The sequence below is a fragment of the Dermacentor variabilis genome, chromosome 8, assembly GCF_050947875.1.
Source record: "Dermacentor variabilis isolate Ectoservices chromosome 8, ASM5094787v1, whole genome shotgun sequence".
NCBI classification, from domain to species: domain Eukaryota; kingdom Metazoa; phylum Arthropoda; class Arachnida; order Ixodida; family Ixodidae; genus Dermacentor; species Dermacentor variabilis.
Genome location: NC_134575.1, coordinates 120,318,064 through 120,341,791, shown reverse-complemented (window position 1 = coordinate 120,341,791; position 23,728 = coordinate 120,318,064). Strand labels below are relative to the sequence as shown.

Here is a 23,728-nt window from a genome sequence, read left to right as displayed (position 1 = left end):
TGCTTGGAGTTTCGTTTCTAGGTACATGGGGGCTCGACTTCAAATTCTTCATTTTAATGGAGTGTTTTGCGTCACCTTCAGCAGCATGCAGTTACGAATAGTGCAGCGACATTTAATGCTTTTGAAGTATCCACATCTTTATTTCAGTGATAAAGCTTTTATGGCTCCATATGTAACCTTTAGCAGAATACGTTGTTCGGAAAGTTGGTTCATTGCATTTGGAAAGATTGCATGCGCTTTGCAGACGATCACCAGGAAGAAGACGGAACAGGCGCAATCCCGTCTGCGCCTGTCCCGTCTTCTTCCTTGTGATCGTCTACAAAGCGCATCCAATCTTTCCAAATATGTAATCTTGCTTGCCTTGCTTTTCCGCCATACGAGTATTATAAATGCCTTTATTCCTCGCATCTATGCAGTAAAAAAAATGCATCAATGTGTTTCAACTGCTGATGAGTCATTAAACAGAGTACAAGCGGCTGTGAAGAATCTGTCGCTATGTCGCACTAAAGATTGTCAGACTGTCTTTATGTCGTAAGAATATTTTAAGTAGTGTGTTACTATTTAATACGCTTAATTTTGAAACTCATCGCCGCAACATGAACTGATCTACGACATGACGTTGCCTAGTATGCCGAAAATAACAGCCTAGTAAATGGTTTCATCGGCAACGGGTCTCACTTGAGAATCACGTGTAAAAGAAAAGGCGGCGTCTAAAGCTGTCTTCAACTATATCCTTGACCGCTATGGGATTATTAACTCACACTTGCGATCAAAGGACTTGGCGTGCTCTGATTGCCGCTCTTTCCTCCTCACCCGTCAGCCTATGGGTGTGCTCTCCATCCTGGAAGAAGAGTCTATGTTCCCCAAGGCTTCTGACAAGACCTTCGAGGAAAAACTGAAGACGAACCATCTTGGCAAGTCACCAAACTTCATCAAGCCGAAGCCACCAAAGCCTGGCCAGGCTGAGGCTCATTTCGCCATTGTCCACTACGCCGGCACTGTACGTATATATTCTGCGCCCTCTGCTTATTATTGTACTTTATCTTACGGTGCCTGGGGTGCTGTAAAGTAAAGCTATACCAATCTGTTTCTACCCCACTTGTGCAATTAGCCCTCAAAAGGTTGTCGAATTGTTTTAGGGCCACCCCCACTTCGTCGTGACGTCATGAAAACTGCGTAAACTCGCCATTTATCACGTGCGCACTCTCGATCATATATGATTAGGCCGAACAAAAGACGAACAATACTAACCAAGTCTACACCTTTCTCGTCATTAGCCCATCGCTGTCGATAAAAATTTTTGGCGCTGCGCCCACTTCGCCTGTTTGTCACGCGACGTTACCAAACACTGAAAGCCTACCAAGTCAAAGCGACGTGTGCGCCCTAAAGATGCATTATCTGCACAAAACTTAATTTTTTTCGGAATGGTCAAAGTCTTCCCCGTTCCGAATGGAATAGGAGATGAATTCGGCAAATAGAGTTATACACGCAGCGTGATGTACACATCCACCTGCAAAGAAATATTTCTGAGGCGCCATGTGCGTACATGACTCATCTGTGCACACTCTTGCTGTTCAGGTTCCGTACAACCTCAGCGGCTGGCTGGAGAAGAACAAGGACCCTCTGAACGACTGCGTCGTTGACCAGTTCAAGAAGGGCTCCAACGCACTGCTGCAGGCCATCTTTGAGGACCACCCCGGCCTGGGCGCCTCTGATGACAAGGGTGGAAAGGGTAAGCTCATGCTGCTTGCCAACGATAAAGTCAGGTGCAAAATAATCTAATGCGAGCATTGTTTACTGCTCAATTTCATGGGAAATAAATGAGTGGTCGCTACCTTCAACACTGTGATTGGTGCATGTTGTAAATAAGCTTGACTTATTTTTGTTGATACTCCAAGTTACTGTTGTGCCTACATTTAGGGTTTGAAGTTACAGGAGTTAAGATTGTTACGCGAAAGGACTTGTGTCGAATACTGTCACGCCTGCGTATTTCTTGGTGGCCATAGGCACCGTTAGGAAGCTAGCTGAAAACGAGAGCGTATTTACACAACTACGAATGATGTCTTTCAGGCGGTCGCAAGAAGGGTTCCGGCTTCCAGACTGTGTCTGGTCTGTACAGGGTAAGCTCGCTTGACCTTTTACATTGGTTTGCGTGTACAGAAATTCACAAGTATTTAAAATAGGAAACGAGCCATAAAGTCTGCATTTGTTGGTGACGCTTTAAACTGATTTAGCGACTTCAGTGTGCGACAAATGTTTCTGGCTAGTGAGTAAAAACAAACATTTAAAGTGCGAAAACACCTAAGCTTAAGGCGTATGTCGTATCGTAACAATACAAAGAACACAAATGTTGCACATATGTGTGCGTTTCTTCTAATAATTTCTTTTATTCATTTAGTGCTGTCTGTGGTTGATATCAACAGTTGGCAGCAATCTCTGAGTCAAAGTAAAATGTACTCTTGCAAAGATAAATTTGCTCAGTAAGGCGTTCAGCTCTCCTGTTAACCTCGAAAATATCTTTATGAGCGTACGAAATGCGCATCTTTATGTTTGTGTGTGTTTTATTGTATATCGTGCGCTATGGTGGCAGGTACGTCGCACACAGGTCCACACAAATCGCTCGCAGCATAAACAAGCGAAACAACCGATGCAACAACAAATGCGGTTGGCCTTACATCGCTCGTGCAGCACCTCGCGCTGCCGCTTTGCGCACGAGCACTCTCTGCATCTTGTTTGCAAGCACAAAAGAGATGGCTGTCTCAAAGCTGCGATTCGGCAATTGCGTCAATATTCTAAAGAAACAATCGAAAACGAACTCGGTCATTTCGTCGTTTACTAATGATTCAGTGCTCATTGCCGCAAGGTATGAGCAGAGGCAAACGTCTGTTATGAGCTTGCAGACCTTTGATATGCGCTTGTTTGCGTGAATGATTGTAGCAGCAGGAAACCTATCAATTCTTAAGTGACTGCATGTTCGTGTCCTTTCACAAAGCCATTTCCGTGTATCACTACTCCTAATAAGTTTTGAGCCCTCTTACAGGTTCCTGAAGAGCACGCTCGCGCGGGCAAGTGACTCCAGGTAGTGTAGGAGGCCGCGTTCATCAAGAGTAGGTCGCGCCGCGTAAATAAGGCAGTGGCGCCTCGCTTTTAGCTTCACCTAAAGCTTAATTCCTACTAGCAAGTCCGGCGCGCACTTTATCCGCAGATTTTTTTTCGATTATTACCGTCGTGTTCGTAGGTTGCGTGACTGTCAAGTTATCTCTGGATCGTAGCTGTGCTGGACAATGCAACCCACCACATCCAGCCACGAGCGCACAGTGAGCGCGGGCTGTGGTACAACGCTAACAAGATGGCGAATCTACAGAGTGCCGTCGCCGTCTTCTATCTTCACCCGTTTCCGGTGCACCGTACACTAACCATGAAGCGAAGCTAGTTAGACCAACTCGCTACCCTGCTAACCAGATGATGAGGTTGTATGTGCATTTGAGGCCTTAATGACAGTGTTACGTTTTCAGCCGCAGCAGGTTGCTTCACAGTGCAGGAAACTAGGAAGCCTGAGGCGCCATTCTATGTAGCTTACGAGATCATCGGAAGAACTCTTCGTAAAAGGATGTCGAATACCACCGCCGGACGTGTTCTATTCGCAAGAAGTTCACGAAGGACTCCCTAATGCCCTATAATGCCGGGTCACTTGCTCGCGCACCTCAACCCAAGTCCATGGCATGAACGGCATGACCTCAACCTCTTGTCTCTCCGTAGGAGCAACTGAACAAGCTCATGACCACCCTGCGCTCCACGCAGCCCCACTTTGTCCGATGCATCATCCCCAACGAAACCAAATCCCCAGGTACCTGGTCACCGTCCCTGCACACCCGTAGCACGCAGTCGAGTGTTCGAGTGAAGCAAAATCTAAAGCCTTCTCGAGGCGCTGCGTTTGGAAATTTTGCGAAGCTTACGTGTGTAGCATGGCAAAGTCGCGAATCGTCCCACCTTTGCACCAGCCGGTTGTGAAGGAGGCGTAAGCTGAACATAGCACGTGCAGATTCGTTCGCATGTAAGTGCTACGAACACCGAAACGTGCGGTAAAATGAAAGCTCCTTTTTACGAGCTAGCTTTAACTACGCAGTAATTGGCGCTAAACTGTTGCAAAGAATAACAAGTTCGTCTCAACACGTTACCTATTCAGTGCTCGCACCTGAATTTCAAGCAACGTTTACGACTGCGTGCTCTAGGTGTACCCGTGTGTTACCTTGTATGCTTGATACCCAGCCTTTCTTTCTTCTCCTGTTGTTCCAAGCACTGTAGTTTCTGTCTAAATTCCTTGTCCACATACCTGAAATGTATAATGTACCTCGATCATCCTTAACTAATGGGACCCATAGAATGTTTCATTCCGTGTTTTCTCCTCTAGTACGAAGGTAGTTCACTCCTCCTCTCGCCTTCTGAAAAAAGAGAGAGAGAAAAAAAATTCCTCGTTCTCACCTTTACGTTTGTCTTGCAATGCATCGTGCATATTCACATGTATGCGTCCACCTACCTATACGCACGTATCATCTGCCCCTGATAAATCTATTACCCGGTGATTGTCGTATTTTCCCATACGTGATTTTAATGTCTCCCAATACGTCTCCTGTATAACTCCTCTATGGTTCCCAAACCTGCACTTGAAAAACCGAGCACGGTTCACTTCCCCCTAAATTCTCTCTTAATTTACACGGAATTGTCCCTTGGATTTCCTTCCAACCTGTCAACTTTTCCAGTGGGAATGTATGAATGTGAGCGATAAACATGATATGCTTTGCTTTTTAATGACTTGATGTGTCAAGGTCGCAATGGCCGCTGCTGCTGTTATCTCAATATCTATAATCACGTAACTTCTGATCCTAAACCATCTAAGTGCTTGTAGCTGAGCTCGTTGCGGTTGATGCAGAAGTTTTTCTCTGACGGCTTGCCCATTCAGCTTAAACGTGCAGTAATTGGCACGAAATGTAAATGCTTGGTTGCAGCTCAAGCCATTATGGCTGAAAGATATTTTCGCGACTGCATGAGCAACGCTTCGCAAAAAAGTGCTAGCTAACCTACAACGTAAATACAATATGCTAGCCAGAAAGTACGTCACGAAAGTATGTGCTACGCTCTGAAGCTTATACAATAAAGTTCTCGGTATAATGTAGAGGCTACCTCGGCGCTCGTGCTGTTGCGCGGCTTTACTAGAGCCTAATGCTGCTGTGTCTGGCTGTGGCCTGTCTTACTTTGCAGTGAGAAATGCCACCGACGTGGCGTTTTTGTGTGTGCGAGCGCGCAAGCGCCTAACCCTTGCTTTGCTCGCCTTTCTGCCACAAAGGAACAACTGAACAAGCTGATGGCGACACTGCACAGCACTCATCCACACTTCGTGCGCTGCATCATTCCCAACGAGTTCAAGCAGCCACGTAAGACACGATCCCCGCCGATCGCCCCGTTCGGTGACACCCACACCCCCTCTGTAGCACGACCCGAGTCCCATTATGCCCCACGAAGAAAAAACTAAACAGCCGGTTTCGTTGGCGCATCGCTAAAGGAAAATCTGACGACGCTCAATATCCGACAGGCACGCTCTTAATTCGCCTTGTTACAGCTTCATTAAGAAACGTATTTTAAAAAAAAATGTTTCGTATCTTATGTATTTGGAGCTAGCAATACAAAGTCTGCCCTCTTGAAAGCGCTGCAGCGCGAGAATATACTTTCTTCAACTCCGACCGCTTTCATCGCACTTTAAAAGTGCAAGAAGGTTCGCGCATTTGAGACTCTTTGCTTTAATGACAGCTTTACTGCCTTAGACATTGCCCGGGATTCTGCGAAACGAGCTCGAGCAGGCAAAATTTGTCCTCTTCAGGAGACCGAAACCGGCTGTTCGCGGAGCATGCCGCCCCACACTTGGCCCCGCACCTACCACACGCACTCGGCCCTACACCCGCCGAAGTCGGCCAGCCCCAAGTACACAACGTACGGCCCACGCACCCACCTCACTAGATAGACCCCGCGCCCACCGATAGAAGCGCAGCCACCTCGTATATTCAACCCCAAGCCCACAGTGTTCAACTGCCCGTACAGCTGCCACACGACCCCACACCTAAGATCCAAGTGTATCCTACACCCCACGCCACGTACACCCCAGGGCACGCGTGCGGCCTCCACCATGCGCACAACGCAGCCTTATCTTGTGTCTTGCCTAACCCTCTGCCCTGCACTGGTGACCCACAGGAACAGTTGAACAAGCTGATGGCTACCCTGAATAGCACCTCCCCCCACTTTGTCCGCTGTATCATTCCGAACGAAACCAAGTCCCCAGGTAAATGAATTCCGTCCGAACCTTTCTTTTATTTGTATTTCTTTTTGTCATATAGGAGACAGTAAGGGTACTAAACCCGCATTCTCGTCTGGAGAGCTTTTGAATATTGCACTGTGTGGGCAAATGTCAACAGCATTGCTTAATGAAGTGAAGCAATAAAATAGCCATGTAATGCTTTTTCTGTGACAAGATCATTGCCTCCTTATAGCTCTCCTAACAGCTCTGTAAGCGCCATTTTGTGTCGTACAGGTTCCTAACGAAAACCGAAAGCTAATCTTATTTACAGAGACTCGTAAGCTGCTAAAATGTTTATTTCGATGCAGAGTATCATGTGGCCACGAGAGGCTACTTTCTCGCGGTCTTCAATCAACAAAAAATGCTCTTTTCTCCTTTTATCGCTAATGTTATGCCCAACTTCCGCATCACTGTCGCCGAATTAGAATCAGTGTTTAGAAATTTCGATATAAAAGGTGGTTGACTAGAACACATTTAATAAAGCTACCAACAGCCGAAACAAAGCTCAAACTGGTTTCAAGATTTGCCAAACATTGGTATGAAAGAGATGGTAATATGGGGTGGTAACAAATTAATAACGCGGAATAAACTGTATTATGCCTAATATGCCTATCGATGGCCACGTGCTCTATACATGTACTTCCTACAGGTTTCAGCTATAGTTAGTAGCGTAAAACTGCAAATATGCAAGGATTGTGATTTTCAGAAGGGCCGCCACAGAAATCTAAGTGTCTGTGGTGCGTATGCAGGTGTCATCGACTCTCACCTTGTCATGCATCAGCTCACTTGCAACGGTGTACTTGAAGGCATCCGTATCTGCCGTAAGGGCTTCCCCAACAGGATGATCTACCCTGACTTCAAGCAGCGGTAAGCTGGACGATCCATCCAATGCTGCTTTATGCATTTCTACGGTACGATTGTGAGAGTTTTGCTGAACTGCAGCGATAAACGTCTTGATTTCTTATGTAAAATATACAGGTCAGCATTTGTAGAGCGCTTCTTTCATCCGCTTTGCTTCATCTTGTGCAACTGCGCGTCATAGAATTAAAACCTTTGTAAATATTTGATGAAGCATTGAACCAGTTTTGGCTTGCTTTGCCATTAGGCAGAAAAAAACGAAATGGAAGAAAGAATGGCGTTGCCACTCAGTTCTTTAAGACGCGTGTGTCTTTAATAAGTCGTTTGCAAAGCCTGTTCATGTGATAGCTTTCTCGCCTGATTTGAAATAAAAAATAATACGCCTTGTGACTTCGCGTATTCTGTAGTGCGATGTGTAGTTCTCCCTTCCTCTCAAAACAAACCTACTCCTTGACTAAGAACAGTGATATTGTCAATGCCATTTTTAAAAGCACTTAGGGAACCTACTATTGAAAATTTTCATCCTCTCATTTCTAATATTGTAGGCTACCGTGCTCATAAAAAGAAAATGGGTGCATAATATATATATACAGCGTATCGAAACATCGAGGCAGTCTGTCTTTGAATGGCATTGTGTTTATGAAGAATTGATATACGTCATTGCGTCTGTTTCTGACATAATTTGGTTCTTAGTTCATAACACAAGCGCTTGTTGGCAACCGCACTCTATACAATGTTGGCACTGCCCAGACGCGTGCATGACATCCATCACTTACAGCATCGTACTTGTAACGGGGATATCTTTTATTTTGTTTTGCTATGCGCATTTTTGTTTCTTTGAATATCACTGCGACTGTTTCACCGAAAGATAAATGACGCTTAAGCTTTGGTTTCAGCTAATCCTGCGCTGCAGGCGTCATAACGTGTCGATTGCGAATGGTATCCTCGCTTAGCGGCAGCCACTCGCGGTGGCAGCAGCAGTATTTCCTTGCGGTGCAATCCTCATGCTGGCATTGTGTTCCCCGACCAGATACACGATCTTGGCGGCGAGCGCCGTCCCCAAGGGCTTCGTTGACGCGAAAAACGTCTCCGAAAAGGTCATCGAAGCCATTCAGCTCGATGCCAACGATTTCCGCTTCGGACACAGCAAGGCATGTACCGGAGTAAAACAAAGGACCCCCCCCTCCCCCCCATGGTCCTCTAATGGGCACCCTATCGTGCAGCTCTCGGCCGTACTTAACGTCGCCGGCGAACGAAACTGAGCGACATAATCATCAAAAGGCATGGGTATGGAAGGAATTTCTTCTCACCAGCCTCTAGCTGTGCGTGAATCGACATCCACTGTTGATCCACACGCTGCCTAGTGCCACACGGATTCGTAAATTTGTTTGTTCGAGAAACTGCGAGAGAGCTGCACAATAGAGCGCAACCTGTGTCCGAATCAGTCCCCTAGTCAACCCTTGCCCCCGTAGCCGAACAACACCCGATCATTTTTTTTTCTTTTTTTGTCCCCGTGTCCATTGCCATGTGACAGTCTAGTCTACGGCAAGCTGCTTTTTTGTTTTCCTATGAAAGTGGTAAGTGCGCCGTTTTTTGTGTATGCCCACTCCGAGCCCCATTTCTTGCGCACGTCTCCCCGGGCGCCTGTCGAAGGCTGCACATTTTTCCCCTCATGCAACCCGAGGCTGTTTTCCTCTGGCAGCATGGTTCCCATCCTTTGGAGACCGTGGCACTTTTTCAAGACGCCATTTTTTGGCATGTCTACCCTTTTTGCACGGTCTTTGTCCCCACTTGCCCTCAAGCGCTAACGAGAACAGGAACTCGACTGCACTTAAAATGATGTCAAGGCATTGACAACGCTCTATACATTTTCCGCTCTTAACAGCGGCAGCTTTTCAAAGAATTGGTAGCATTCATGTAATTTAAGATTGCTTATCGACATTAAATTTACTAACAATCGTTAAATTTTCACATTAAGTAATCTCATTATGTGGTGCCAAAGAGAAGCTGCACCCAACGAATGTTGCGTGCGCTTTTTGTCATTGTGCACTTGGACCTTTTGCGGTCCTAGATACGGCATCCTTGCCTGCGGTGAGCTTCCAGACTCCTTCATCGAGGGGAGACAAGCAACGGAGATAATTATGAAACAGACCAAAATTGACGAGCTTGAATTCCGCTATGGACAAGATAAGGTATGCTGCGCAGCGACACCTTCCTCGGCTGTCGTCTTGTTCCTGCTGCTGTCCTGTAGGCATCACCCCGTGCTCTGCGGCGCACTGTTCCTCGAAACCCGCGAAGCTTAACCCACCTGCGAACGCCGTTCTGGCGCTTCTTCGCATGCCGACTAACTGTGGGTCCACAACGTGCAGCCTGACTTCAATGGTCGCTGGGCTTCGCTCCGCTCATGTAGGCGGCGCCGGGAGAGGAGTGGCTTCCTCTCTGCTCGGAATTCTACACGGGACGGTAGCAGCTGTCCCAGGACACAATTTCGCGACACGCTGTCCTCTGGTGGACGCTAATTTAACCAACGAGGGCGGACCTTTGCTCCCCGCTCGCGTGATTTCAAAGTTGGAGCGTCCTAAATTTCACGACTGGCGGATATGGCCTGCCGCTCCTCAGTGGTTAAAGCGGTCGGAGTTCATAGCCAGATCAGGCCATCTTTGGCTTTCCCACCACTGCTCATACTCGGGCACTTCACGAGAAGCAGAGGCGGCGACATGGCGGAGCTAAGCCCGCGCGCGTCCCTTTCACCCTCAGTAGTGCCCACCGATCTGAGCCCTTGCTTCGTCCTGTTACGCGCCCTTGCCCCCCTGTAGATACGCCATCCTTGCCGCTAACGTGCTCCCTAAAGGCTTCGTGGACGCACGTGCCGCCACAGAGAAGCTCATGGACGCCATCAAACTTGACGAGGGCGAGTATCGGCTCGGTTTCACCAAGGTACGTCACCTCTGTGTGCCTCCCTGTTCGACCCCGTTACCCACCCGCCCCTTCCCCTCTCCCTTGCGCCTGTGTTCCCATTAGACGGACCTTCCCAAGCATTTTCGATTGACTTCTGTTTGATATACCATAAGCCGCGTTGTTTTATTAGTTTCTTACGCATGTTCTATAGAAGCGATCAAGTGAAGTCCATCACACAGTCGGTCGTTTGTGAGCCAGCTACAATTGGAAAATAAAACAGCAGAAAAACTGCAGTTTGCAACTTATAAAGTGCCGCGTTTATGACAAGAAATGGAAATGCCAATCAATTTGGTGAATACTTCTCACTAAGGGTTCATTACCTAAATTTGAGAGGTGCTTTATGTATATGAAAGATTTAGTGATGGCGTTTTCCTCCGATGATTCTGTAAAACTTCCACAGACATTTTAGTTACATTGTCCCGATAACTGAGATGCTATATTTTATCACGTATCAACGTCATGATTTCCAGAAACGGCGGCTCGTCACTGCAAACGGCAACTTGTTAATTTAAATTCGAAATTTTAACCCACGTGGTATGAGAAATAACCACGAAGACATATTTTTCAAAGGTACACTCGATACGATGAGTTCCTGATTGAAAATAGACGCTTTTGTGTTGAATAATTGCTTATCTTCATCGTTCACTTGCAAGGACAAAATGCGACTACCTGACAAGATATTACGTAAATTAAGAGGCAAAATCACTAAACTGTCCCCTCTTGCCGAACAGATCTTCTTCAGAGCAGGCGTCTTGGGTCGCCTTGAAGAATTGCGTGATGAGCGGCTCGGAAAAATCATCACCATGATTCAGGCCGCTGTGCGCTGGTACCTCACCAGGAAGCACTTCCAGAAGCTCAAGGAACAGAGGTAACAGTTCACTATTATTTGCTTGCTATTTGTCACGCTTGATAATTTGGTGCTATAATGGACGTAACCGCGAAAATAGTGTAAACTACATTCTTGGTGTTAAACCAGTTTTCACGGAGCATGAGCACGTTTGTCCAGCGTATCTCTGCATTCGCACACTTCATTCAATTTCGTCAACAAGTCTTACCCTCATTGTATGTTATTAAACTATTTGTTCTATAAATTATGGATGCCACTTGGCGACACGTTTTAAACGAAAGTATTTTCATTTGCAGAGTCGCGCTGCTGGTCATTCAGCGCAACCTTCGCAAGTTCCTCCAGCTGCGCAACTGGCTGTGGTGGAAGCTGTACAGCAAGGTACGTTTGCATTGTTCAGTATTCTAGAAAATTCTCAACGGAAAAAGAATTGGATTATGACACTTTATGGGCCAAAATTAACAATCTCATTACGATGCCCGCCATAGTGGGGAGTTCCCGATCAATTATGACCACCTGGGGTTCTTAAACCTGCACCGAACTCACGGTGCACGAGCGTTTTTGCATTCCGTCGCTTTTGGAATGCAGCCGGCCTGGCCGTGATCAAGCACAACAGAAAGGTCGTAGTGGAAACTGTACACTTGGACATTGTTGAATACGCCTAAATTTATTTTGCACTCTCAGATTAATTGCAAGACGAGCGTTTACACTGTATAGGTTTCTCGCTTAATTACAGGAAAAATAATCTTTTACAAGCGTAAATTGTCATTGCTCCATCAGCCGAGGAACAGCGCGAAATGGCGAAAGCTGCATAATCAACCCACGCGCACTCACTTCGCGCAGGTCAAGCCCCTGCTCTCGGTCGCCCGCGTGGAGGATGAGCTCAAGGCGCTTGAGGAGAAGCTCAAGAAGACTCAGGAGGCGCTGGAGAAGGAGGAGAAGCTGCGCAAGGAGCTTGAGGGCCAGAACGTCAAGGTCCTGCAGGAGAAGAACGACCTCTTCCTGCAGCTTGAGGCCGAGCGCATGGGTGCCGGTGACGTCGAGGAGCGCCTCAACAAGGCTCTCACCCAGAAGGGTGATCTCGAGTCCCAGCTGCAAGACCTGAACGACAGGCTGTCCCACGAGGAAGACGCACACGCTCAGCTGTCGCAGAGCAAGAAGAAGCTCGAGAACGAGATCTCTGGCCTCAAGAAGGACATCGAGGACATGGAACTGGCTCTGCAGAAAGCGGAGCAGGACAAGGCAACCAAGGACCACCAGATCCGCAACCTCAACGACGAGATTCAGCACCAGGACGAGCTCATCAACAAGCTCAACAAGGAGAAGAAGCAGCTGCAGGAAACGAACCAGAAGACCGCCGAGGACCTGCAGGCCACCGAAGACAAGGTGAACCACCTGAACAAGGTCAAGGCCAAGCTAGAGCAGACCCTGGACGAGCTGGAAGACTCGCTCGAGCGCGAGAAGAAGGCGCGTGCCGACCTCGAAAAGAACAAGCGCAAGGTTGAAGGAGATCTCAAGCTCGCTCAGGAAGCGGTTGCCGACCTCGAGAAGCACAAGAAGGAGATGGAGCAGAACCTGCAGCGCAAGGAGAAGGAGATGGCCAGCCTGGCTGCCAAGCTGGAGGATGAGCAGGCGCTGGTCGCCAAACTGCAGAAGCAGATCAAGGAACTGCAGGTAAGGCTTGCGTGCACTTCATTGGCGTCGTCGCTTTTCTTTGGGCTTTCCCGCAGCATCAGCAACCACACTTTGCTATCCAAGGGGGACAAAAAAAGAAATTTTCCGAACATACAAGTTCCGGCCAAGCGGCCGCGTATTTTCCGCAAAGCGGAAAATCCGCGGCCGCTTCGCCGGACGTATATATGAAATGCTGGAGTTTTCTACTAGCATTGGGTATTATGGCACGATCCCTACAACTCAGTCTGGTCGACAAGAACAAAATGCAGCCAGCGCGTCGTATGTCCTTCTGGGGGATTTGTGTTGAAGCGAAACGGCGCGTCTATTTTCATTTTAAGTTATTGTAGTTTGTATTGAAAGTAACAACATATAAATGAGTTCTGGAGCAAGGCAGAGTTGTCTATTACATTTTGTTTCAGGCGACAGGTGAGCGTTCAGCTAACATGCATTGTGTGAACAATCGACGTGCTTTCTGTGATGACGCGACGTTTTATGAGACAACGTATCAGCCGGGCTTCAATTTTTGTTCAAGTAGAAAAAATTGCCGATTTCTAATAAATTTGAAATGTAATAAAACTATTAAGGAAACCTTTAAGGTGATACATGAGCCGCTGACGTCGGAGAAAAGCAACAACGTAGGGAAGAAAAACGACACCGCTCTGACCAATGGAAGGCACAAAATGGTATCTTCCGTATAAGGGCTCAGTATCTTGTCGAATAGAAAAATTCGCGATCGGTGCTCCAACATTAAGAACTAATTGTCTTCAGCCACACTGAGTAACAGTGGAAAAAAAAAACAAGACCCACAACATCACTACAGCAGCGAAAGCCATTAAGCTACATAATTCCGCTTGAGCTCTTTTTGGCTGGAAAAGAAACCTGAGGCGACCGAAAGCTTACGCGTCTCACTTGTCAGAATCGACGAATACTGTCTACTGCATTCAGCGTAAAAGAAAGTCGAACAGCCGGTAGCGAAGAAGCATGGCAGCAGGCCGCTCAAGAATGCCAGAAATGCGCCCCAAAATATCTGTTGAAAAGAGAGAAATGAGAGTTTCTTGGAGAAAAAAAAACAGAACGCTGATTAGTATGTCTAAAGAAAGCCGTCTTACCTGTCTCCACTTGAAGCGAGACAGCAAGCCGTCGGTGGCAGTTCGGGCTCGAACTTCGTCCTTGAGGACTCCCGCGGCTGAAACAGCCTGCCCTAGCCGCCTGGCAGCCAAACCAGGAGAACGCTACACGTCCACGTGACCGTAGGCCGTTGCACCGTGAGGGGCCCCCTTCACCAGGTGAAAAAAGCAGACTTGGAAGTGACGGGCAGCAGGCCTGAAGCACCAAAAAGAAAACACGTTAAGAGGGCGAGAAAGTCTCGAAAAAAGGCGCTGCCCTGTTAGCGGTAGCTGCCGGCGGTGAGTCAGGGGAGCCTCGCGAGCGCGCGCGAACGCGTACATATTTCTGGCCATAGGTATTTTTGGTGGGTGAACGGCGCCGGGGGCGAGGGTGGCCAGCTCGGATTTCCCGAAGCCTCGGGGCTTGCCACCCTTTTAACGCGTCGGCAGCAGACTCGAGCCGTCAGTACCGACCCGAGCGAACCGTGGTGCTCCTCGCTCCTCACTCCTCGACGAACCCGGCGACATGGACAGCTACTCGGCGCTCGAAGCAGCTCGTGCCGTCACGAACGGCCTGACCAACGGAGTAGCCAGCGAAGATGGCCCCTTGGTCAACGGTGCTGCGGCTCCCGCCAGGAAGCCCAAGGGCGTGGCCACGGCCGGCGACGCGCTGCTCCAGGACTCCTTCTACCCGCTCCAGAAGGGACCCTACATCTCGCCAAACTACCGGCTCAGCGCCGAGAGCAAGCGGCTCGTACGCCAGGCCCAGGAGCCCGTGCTCGCCTCCAGCCCGGCCACTGTGCACCTCATCTATGAAGTAGGCCTCGAGACGAGCCATAGCTTCTGATACTACTGCTGCGTGTGCCTGTGCTTTATGGCATCATCGCTTGGCTAACCACTCTGGATTTACAGGGCAGCCAAGGCCGTGCCGCGAGTTCGGCCTGCGAGGCTAGCCCGACGCCCGTGTGCTTTGTCGTGGTTTGGATGGCTCCTCATCGGCTGTGCCTAAAGCATGCTTCTGTGGTGCCGTTTGGCACCGCAGCGCTTGTTCCCGCTGTGGAACACGTGGCGAGCTTTTGCTGTTGGTTGTAGATGGGGGAATTTTCGCGGGGAGTGGCGGGGACGTCGTCGTCCCATGCGCAAGGACTACGCAAGTGTGGTTGCTTCTGCGAAGGCCGCCCCTTTCTCTGGCTTCTGTGTCACATGGTGTGGCCTTCTGTTCTAGGCCCGCATCGAGGAACTGGAAGAGGAGCTGGAAGCTGAACGCCAGGCCCGCGCCAAGGTAAGTCGACATACTTACGTATTTTCGGGGTTTTCTGCCAGGTAAGACTTCAGGAAGAGGGTTAGATGACACGGTGGGCGAGAACTGTCAACGTGAAATAAAGTAACGGCCTAAGCAGTTTAGCCATGGTGGGCACTAATTCTTCAAGTGAAAGGCGGCCATCACTGCTTGTCATATTACCGATTCGCAATAGGTATGCTCTGATATATATTCCCATCGTGCATGCCACCACTATTGTGTTCACATACTTTCAATAAGTTGTGCCCGAGCGCAGTATGCGAATACTCGTCGCTTTCTTGGGACTTAATATGTTCCATCGCTTTGAGCAGCTGAGAATTAAAGAAGTCGCTGATACACTGATGGCTTAAGCGAAATAATAAATTAATTTGCCTGCAGAATACTACCAGCAAATTTCTAGGCATAATACAAGCAGGCAGCGATAATGCCAATAGTGCGCGTTTAGAATAGCCGCGGTTTTGGAAACCAGGCCACAGCTGGTCTTTGATAGAGAATATGCCAGCGGAAGCAGTGCCACTTTTAGTGGGCAGTGATGCAGACTATATACGCGACATTCGCTGTAATGTACTGATCGTTGCCACTTTACCGTAGACATTTTTAGTGCTTAGTAAGGCATATTTGCCAAGAGAGACGCTGGTGAATAGGTGATCCGGCTCATTGCATTTACTTTTTTGTTTGTTTTTCGGGATAGGCTGAGAAGCAGCGCGCTGACCTTGCTCGTGAGATCGAGGAGCTGAGCGAGCGTTTGGAGGAGTCCGGCGGTGCCACGTCGGCCCAGGTGGAGCTGAACAAGCGCCGCGAAGCCGAACTCGCCAAGCTCAGGCGCGACCTCGAGGAGTCCAACCTGCAGCATGAGCAGGCCATGTCCAACCTGCGCAAGAAGCACAATGATTCGGTCGCCGAGCTCTCTGAGCAGATCGACCAGCTCAACAAACACAAGGCCAAGTAAGCGCCCGCATTTGCTCTCGGAATCGAGATGCCCGGGAGCAATATTGAATATAGAAAATTCGGGCTTCTGTTAAAAAATTGTATTCTACTTAAAGAGGCACGTAGGAGTGCTGTTATAGAATACGACATTGCAACGTGCGTCATATTTGCCTTCTAACTCAACCACTGTTTTACTTATGGGAACACTGCCGTATGCTCAGCTTAACAGGGAAATCGTAGGACTTGCGTATATCTAGCACAAACGGTGTGCCTTTGATGGAGTGCCACGCAGACTGCCTTGAATTTAAATGCTCCTCTTGTTTAGGACGAAGAACTCCCGAGGAAGGAACAACCTTTTGGAATTTTGACCTAAGTATAGGGCGCAAAGTAGTGTATCATCCATGTGCTAAAGAACTCGTCATAATGAAACAAGATGCGTATTAGTCAATCTTCGATCTACAGCCACGCTCGGAATTCTTTGTCTCGGCCTTTGCTTTTCTCTTGGGCACAAACGGCAACACTGCAAGTTTTTACATTTTAAAGGGAAAGTCCTTCCGACCTGCCATTGCATTATTTTTTTGCTTTTTACGTTTCTCCAAGGTACCCGCCTCAAACTCGCTTCTTGCGGGCAAGCGGTTGAACTGCGAAACGTAGTTGCCAATGGCAGCACCATTTCTTGAAGATGAATTTTTCCACATCTACCACTCCTACACATTTACCTTCACGCCAGTTTACACACCAGCATTTTGTGTGTGTGTGTGTGCTTTTTTGTGCCGCAAGGCGTTTTCTTCAAGCCCAGTCCTTTTGTCAACGTTCTCGCTGGCGAGAAGCACTTCCCTAATGAAACTTTGGCTCGGCAGGGTGGAGAAAGAGAAGGCCCAGATGAAAAGCGAGCTGGATGACATGCGCGCCAATGTTGACCACCTAAACCGCGATAAGGTAAAAGCACCCCGTTGGCTAGTCCGTTCAGTTGAAAGTTCCTTCCCGGCCCGAGACGGCCCACACCGAGCCCAGCCTGCATTGTCTGGTCCCGCCTGTTAGGAGTGAGAGACGAGCCCTACCCTCAGTTCCGTAGGCTTTTCCCCGAGTGTGTGAGCCCTGTCATGAACCCCGCCGTTTCTTTCCTTCCTCCCTCGTCTTCTCCCTTTCCCCGAATGTGTACATAGAGTTGAAAAGGAGCGTGCCACCCTGTCTGCCGAAGTGTCCGACCTCCAATCCCTCCTGGACCACAGCAACAAGTCACAGGTAGCCCTTCCCTTCGTGAATGCACAGGCTCTCCGATTCGCCCGCACACAGCGAACACGCGCGCCCTGGGCCTTGAGGCGTTAACTGATAGCGACTCTGCCCGATGCTCCGGGTACCGTTTACGAGAAATGCCAACTGCATGTAATCTAAACCTATTCAGGGCTAAGGAGTCTCTCGCATGCGAGTATCTCTTTCAATATGTGCAGCCTCATATTGCATCATGTAAAGAGCATTTATTTCTTTGTGGCTTTCCAGAAAGTGGCTCTCACAGGGCGCATTCAAGATTAAGCGTCTTCGCGTGGTTCCCCCGTTCTCTAAGACTTGCGTCAAAAGAAATGATTGATAAGCAATACAGCAGTGACACGGCTGGTCGTACCGCCTATCACGTTACGACGTTTCCGATTTCACGCGTTACTACAGAACGTTCCGAAACAAAAGCAGTGATGACAAGCTTAGCTCTTAAGAAGCTCGAACGCGGCAGCGCTGTGTGCGGGCAAATTTCGGACACTTTCGTTTTGCACCTTGTAGAAAACGCATTCTTAAAGCTTCTTCGAGCCATGGCCTCCCTCACTGTTTAAGCATGATACCCTTTTGGCAAGCGCATGTTGCCCAGAATTTCGTGTTTTATTTTATTCGTGTGTCGCAACTCTGAATCCTGGTATACTACAACAGCTTCCAAACATTTACTCAAGTGCATTCTTTCACGTTACCGGCTATTTGGATATCTCACAGCACTGAAAAACATAATCGGTAACATATCCGGGAATCTTACATTTTCGCTCATTTTGACACTGAGCAACTCTGCGCCATCATGGCAACTACCACTGAACACTTCACTACTTACACTACTGAGTTTATTCTGTAACGCATACTCACATCGGTACTGCTTCCACTTATCTTCCATGTGGTTCTTTCTTAAAGCCACTGTTGCAACAAGCACTAAACATTACCACTAAACACTTGAAAAATCTCACACATGTGACATGCTATTTATCCTGTAGACTTCACACCTTCTAACTTGCAACAATGCATCCTTGATGGGCCAAACACTGATTTTTATTTTTATTTTCTCTTCCCCGCGGGCTAAAACAAAAAGGCTAACGCTGAGAAACAGGTCAAGCAGCTGGAGGTGCAGCTCGCCGACGCCCAGTTCAAGCTCGATGAAACGAACCGCACCCTCAACGACATGGACGGTTCCAAGAAGAAGATGGGCGTTGAGAACAGCGAATTGCAACGGCAGCTTGAGGAGGCCGAGTCGCAGGTGGCACAACTCAATAAGATCAAGGCTTCACTCGCCACGCAGCTCGAAGAGGCCAAGCGGCAAGCCGACGAGGAGGCTCGGGTAAGGGGCCCTGTTTCAACTGTTAGCCAGCAATGGGGTAATTCTTGTACATGCACTGAGCTGAAACATCGGTAGACCAGTTGAGTAAAATACAGTGTTTGCGTAAAGGACGCAGTCGACGGCGTCACAGACAAGAGCTATTTGTCAATTGTGCTTGTTCTACAAGTGATTTCCGTTTCCGCTGCTGCAGAAGTTTTGAAAGCTTAAAAGAAAAGTCATCTCGCTTTAAACCATAGCAGTACGGTCATTTTAGTGCCACTAAGCGCCTTCGAGACCACCCTGCTAAAACGTACAGTAACCTGTGCAGCTTCGAGAAGTGGTCTACATTCCGCTTAGTGCATTTTGGTTTTCCCCATCGCTGGTACCCTTCACGCTGCTTATGATTAACATTTCCCAAGTGGTACTAACCGTGACCACATTCAGGATTTCCCCCAATGAAGCTTTCATGCTAATTTGCCAATCACAAGCTACGGTTTAAACACGATAGAAGCAGCTAATTTCCCGACACTGCCGCCACCGCTGCAGGAGCGCGCTGCTATTCTCGGCAAGTACCGCAACCTGGAGCACGACCTGGACAACCTGCGCGAGAGCATCGAAGAGGAACAGGAAGCTAAGGCTGACTTCCAGCGCCAGCTCAGCAAGGCCAACGCCGAGGCTCAGCTCTGGCGCTCCAAGTACGAAAGCGAGGGTCTGGCACGCCTGGAGGAACTCGAGGAAGCCAAGTGAGTATTGGGACTATTTAGCTTGCCATTTCTTTGTGAAGCTTCATCAATGTCGTCATGGCGTCGCCACGTTAGATACTAAGTCAATTTTCATTCAGATTGCTGCATCTTTCTTCTTATGTTCTGCTCGCAACCACCATGAGTACGCCAAAGAGGTTGCTGCGAGTGTCCCCTTAATGAGTGCTTACAGCTTCTCGTGCTTAACAAGCCTGAAATTGTCTTCACGAAGCCGTTCATACGTATGAACCATGCGAAGGAAACTGCCCTGGCAAATCTAGTTGTGGCAAACCTGAACTTGACAGAATACGCCATATACCGACTAAATTTCATAGCAATGAAACACACTGCTCTTGCTTAGTGAAGTTACCTCTTGCGCGCTACCCTTCAAAATAGTTTCTGTTGAGGCGTGCTCATCACAGCCGTTTCGTCTGCCTTGGTATGCAGGCGCAAGCTGCATGCCAAGCTCCAGGAGGCTGAGGAGGCCATGGAGCAGCTGAACGCCAAGTGCAGCGGGCTCGAGAAGACCAAGGCACACCTGCAGGGAGAGCTCGAGGACATGTCCATCGAGGTGGACAAGGCCAACGCTCTTGCTGCCTCTCTCGAGAAGCGCCAAAAGTCGTTCGACAAGGTACGGTCTCGGCGACACCATTTGTTTGGAAGGCAGCTAGTCGTAGCTAGGGCACGTTCGCTCACATGTGCACTTTGCCTTCCGCTGCAGGTCATCGCCGAATGGAAGGCCAAGGTGGACGACCTCGCCGCCGAGCTGGACGCGTCTCAGAAGGAGTGCCGCAACTACTCCACCGAGGTGTTCAAGCTGCGCGCTGCCTACGAGGAGAGCCAGGAACACTACGAGTCTGTCAAACGCGAGAACAAGAACCTGCAGGACGAGATCAAGGACCTCATGGACCAACTTGGCGAGGGTGGCCGAAGCGTGCACGAGCTCGAGAAGTCGCGCAAGAGGCTCGAGATGGAGAAGGAAGAGCTGCAGGCTGCTCTCGAGGAGGCCGAGGCCGCGCTTGAGCAGGAAGAGAACAAGGTGCGATTGATCCACCCTCTTTACTGCACGGCGCTGCAGTAGCTTGCTCAGTTCTGTTTTTCCTGCGGGATGAAGTAAACTTCAGTTGTCACAAATAATGTGATCAAGGGGTTGCGCTGGTTCGCATGACCCCAAAGCGAAGTGAAATCTCATGACTTCAAACGTTCGAGACAGCTTCCGCTATGGTGAATGTGTCAACGGGGCGCGTACATTTCTCAACACAGCAGAAGCATAATGAAGGCCCAGATTTGTGTTCTCGAAAGTCCGAACAAGGACAATGCATCAAAATAGCGACTCAATCTTCGAGCACGGCATTGTTTTCTTTTTTTTAACCGGTGAACGTGTTGTGACTTGCTTCTTTATTTTTATCTTTCAGGTACTGCGGGCACAGCTCGAGCTGTCGCAGGTGCGGCAGGAGATCGACCGGCGCATCCAGGAGAAGGAGGAGGAGTTTGAGAACACGCGCAAGAACCACCAGCGGGCGCTCGACTCTATGCAGGCCAGTCTCGAGGCTGAAGCTAAGGGCAAGGCCGAGGCGCTCAGGCTCAAGAAGAAGCTGGAGAGTGACATCAACGAGCTCGAGATCGCTCTGGACCACGCCAACAAGGCCAACGCTGAAGCACAGAAGAACCTCAAGAAGTACCAGCAGAACGTCAAGGACCTGCAGACCGCCCTCGAGGAGGAGCAGCGCGCCCGGGACGAGGCCCGCGAACAGTACGCTTCGGCTGAACGCCGCTGCAATGCCCTTCACGGCGAGCTGGAGGAGAGCCGCCAGCTGCTGGAACAGTCGGACCGCGCCCGCCGCGCCGGCGAAGCCGAACTCAGCGAGATGCACGAGACGGTTAACGAACTGTCGGCGCAGACCGCTTCCCTGTCTGTGGCCAAGAGGAAGCTCGAGGGAGAGATGCAGGCTCTGCAGGTAATCGCACGTTCTGACAAAACGCTGTTTTTTTTTGCTTTTGCGATCATTCTGACTACATCTGAACAACTTGGTTAAAGTATTTGACAGTGAATGCTGGCACCTATTCAAGTTGTCCAGTTATGAAAGGCGTAACTATTCTAAGTGCCCACTGCAACGCGCAATCTTCTCTGAAGACATATAAACGGGCTGCTTGCAGCACTAAGGCGTACATGCCTCCTCTCCGTACAACTGACAGCCGGTATCAACAATCATTATTGCTTTACTTTACGAAATGCTTTACTAAATTATTCAGAATAACCGTGTCCTCACGGAGCTATCATCAATTGAATATCTTTGGCGGAAACTATATGGGAAAGCAAGAAGAAAACGAAGCAAGGCATTGGGGTCAAGTATTCAAACACACTGCTACATTACGTTAACCCGTACATTGCACATAAGTGATCATTCTCTGCCCAAAGGGCATAACTGAGCTTTGTGCTTGTGTGACTACTTTCCTCAGGCCGACTTGGACGAGGTGCTGAACGAGGCCAAGCAGTCTGAGGAGAAGGCCAAGAAGGCGATGGTGGACGCTGCCCGTCTTGCCGACGAACTGCGCGCCGAGCAGGACCATGCGCTGCAGCAGGAGAAGCTGCGCAAGGCGCTTGAGCAGCAGATGAAGGAGCTCCAGGTGCGCCTGGATGAAGCCGAGGCCGCTGCGCTCAAGGGCGGCAAGAAGATCATCCAGAAGCTGGAACAGAAGGTGCGCGAGCTGGAGAACGAGCTCGAGAACGAGCAGCGCAGGCACGGAGACGCTGCCAAGAACTTCCGCAAGAGCGAGCGCCGCATCAAGGAGCTGCAATTCCAGGTACGTAAATCTACGAAAAGTAAGCACTCCTCCTCCACTCCACAGTGCTTGCTTGTGGGAGAAATGGATTAGGTGCTTTTCGCACGACAATTTCTATTTCAATGATAAAGCATCTATTTCCAACTGAGTAGTCCTAACCAGTGGCGTAGCAAAGGGGGGGGGGGGAGCGGGGGGCCGTGGGCCCCGGGTGCAAGGGGCCAGTAAGGGGGGGGGGGGTGTCATATACGTCTGAAGACACACGGAAATTGTTAATATTCTGGCGTTTCTCGACAACACATGGGGTGGGGGGGGGGGGTGACAGAAGACCCATGGGCCCCAGGTGCCACTTAACCTAGCAACGCCACTGGTCCTAACTTGTCGTTTCAGAGGTGGATTCACATTTTTTATTGGTAGGTGAAAACGAAGCACTAATTTTGTGACACTGACAAAAACAAATATCGAATCTCGTATTTCGATACCTGAAATACGGCTCTAAGAGAGTGAGTTTTTATGGTTTGTCTTAGAAAGGACCCACCATTCTTTTGCCATATATGAACGCAATAATTAAAATCAATTCGACACGAAATACAGTCTGAAGAATTGAAACGCCTCGAGGAGGCGATCTGCAAGAATTTCCAAACGTTCAGTCATGCGGACTGGCACTTCTGCAACATTGAGCTCTCTGATCGTGCCCCCCCCCCCCTTTTTCTCCCACAGGCCGAAGAGGACCGCAAGAACCACGAGCGCATGCAAGACCTGGTCGACAAGCTGCAGCAGAAGATCAAGACGTACAAGCGCCAGATCGAGGAGGCCGAGGAGATCGCGGCGCTCAACCTGGCCAAGTTCCGCAAGGTGCAGCAAGAACTCGAGGATGCCGAGGAGCGCGCCGACATGGCCGAGAACACGCTGGCCAAGCTTCGCGCCAAGAACCGCAGCTCGGCGTCAGCCGGCCGCGCCATGTCACCCGGACTGTCCTCCGCCCCACCCCTCAGGACCTAAGCACAACGACGCCTTATCTACTTGTCTTTCTTCTGACCCCCTGCCACGACTATCACTACCACTATTACGGCTGCTCGCAAGCGGCGAGCAAACGACGGAACAATAAACGACACTTTCCAAGATTCGGCCTCGCTCTGTGCTTCCGCTTACCGCTGGGCGTCGCGCTTGCAGACGCGAAGCGGTTCGAAATACATTTGATGTATTTCAGTACATTGCACTCTTTAGGAACAAGCTACAATATTCTTATAGCGTCCCTCCGGCCGCTGTGTTTATGGCGTTCCGCTGCGGAGATCCAGTCCGCGGTGCCACTTGCTTGCTTAATCTCTGTGGCTGTGATAATCTCTTGGTCTTGGTCATATCGGTGCAAGGGAAATGGGATGAGGTGAAACGATTATACTCGTTCGTCTTCCACAGTGCGTACTCCGATGGGGCAATAATGCGTCAACACCCTTGTATTTACTTAGGTGAAGTGTAGAAACCTTAGGTGGTAAAAATTCATGGGGCCTTTTACGGCGCATTTGGCAGGCCATGTTCTTGCGCTGCTGCGAACTATGAATGAATCATAGTCCACTCTGTCACCGTCGTTGTCTGCCCGCTGAACTATGTCAAAAAAAATATAACGATAG

At 49.2% G+C, this 23,728-nt stretch overlaps 1 protein-coding gene across 37 annotated transcripts in view; it reads left to right on the top strand.

The window, feature by feature from the left end:
- LOC142590557 (myosin heavy chain, muscle-like) overlaps positions 1 to 23,224 on the top strand; it is a 47,069-nt gene extending 23,845 nt beyond the window's left edge. For 8 of the 37 annotated variants that reach the window (XM_075702768.1, XM_075702764.1, XM_075702774.1 and 5 more), the window contains exons 14-32: positions 821 to 1,000; positions 1,579 to 1,732; positions 2,071 to 2,120; positions 5,345 to 5,432; positions 7,096 to 7,213; positions 8,235 to 8,355; positions 10,894 to 11,030; positions 11,306 to 11,387; positions 11,850 to 12,680; positions 15,012 to 15,068; positions 15,778 to 16,031; positions 17,180 to 17,258; positions 18,355 to 18,600; positions 19,126 to 19,322; positions 19,767 to 19,950; positions 20,041 to 20,358; positions 20,735 to 21,277; positions 21,780 to 22,124; positions 22,821 to 23,224. In XM_075702768.1, the coding sequence (XP_075558883.1) occupies positions 821 to 1,000; positions 1,579 to 1,732; positions 2,071 to 2,120; positions 5,345 to 5,432; positions 7,096 to 7,213; positions 8,235 to 8,355; positions 10,894 to 11,030; positions 11,306 to 11,387; positions 11,850 to 12,680; positions 15,012 to 15,068; positions 15,778 to 16,031; positions 17,180 to 17,258; positions 18,355 to 18,600; positions 19,126 to 19,322; positions 19,767 to 19,950; positions 20,041 to 20,358; positions 20,735 to 21,277; positions 21,780 to 22,124; positions 22,821 to 23,102 (4,266 nt within the window). In that variant the 3' untranslated portion in view covers positions 23,103 to 23,224. Of the gene's footprint in view, positions 1 to 820; positions 1,001 to 1,578; positions 1,733 to 2,070; positions 2,121 to 3,759; positions 3,848 to 5,344; positions 5,433 to 6,243; positions 6,332 to 7,095; positions 7,214 to 8,234; positions 8,356 to 9,275; positions 9,397 to 10,020; positions 10,142 to 10,893; positions 11,031 to 11,305; positions 11,388 to 11,849; positions 12,681 to 15,011; positions 15,069 to 15,777; positions 16,032 to 16,873; positions 16,953 to 17,179; positions 17,259 to 18,354; positions 18,601 to 19,125; positions 19,323 to 19,766; positions 19,951 to 20,040; positions 20,359 to 20,734; positions 21,278 to 21,779; positions 22,125 to 22,820 lie in introns of all 37 variants that reach the window. The other 29 variants (XM_075702783.1, XM_075702794.1, XM_075702779.1 and 26 more) reach the window with 11 other exon arrangements.
- Positions 23,225 to 23,728: the final 504 nt, after the last annotated feature.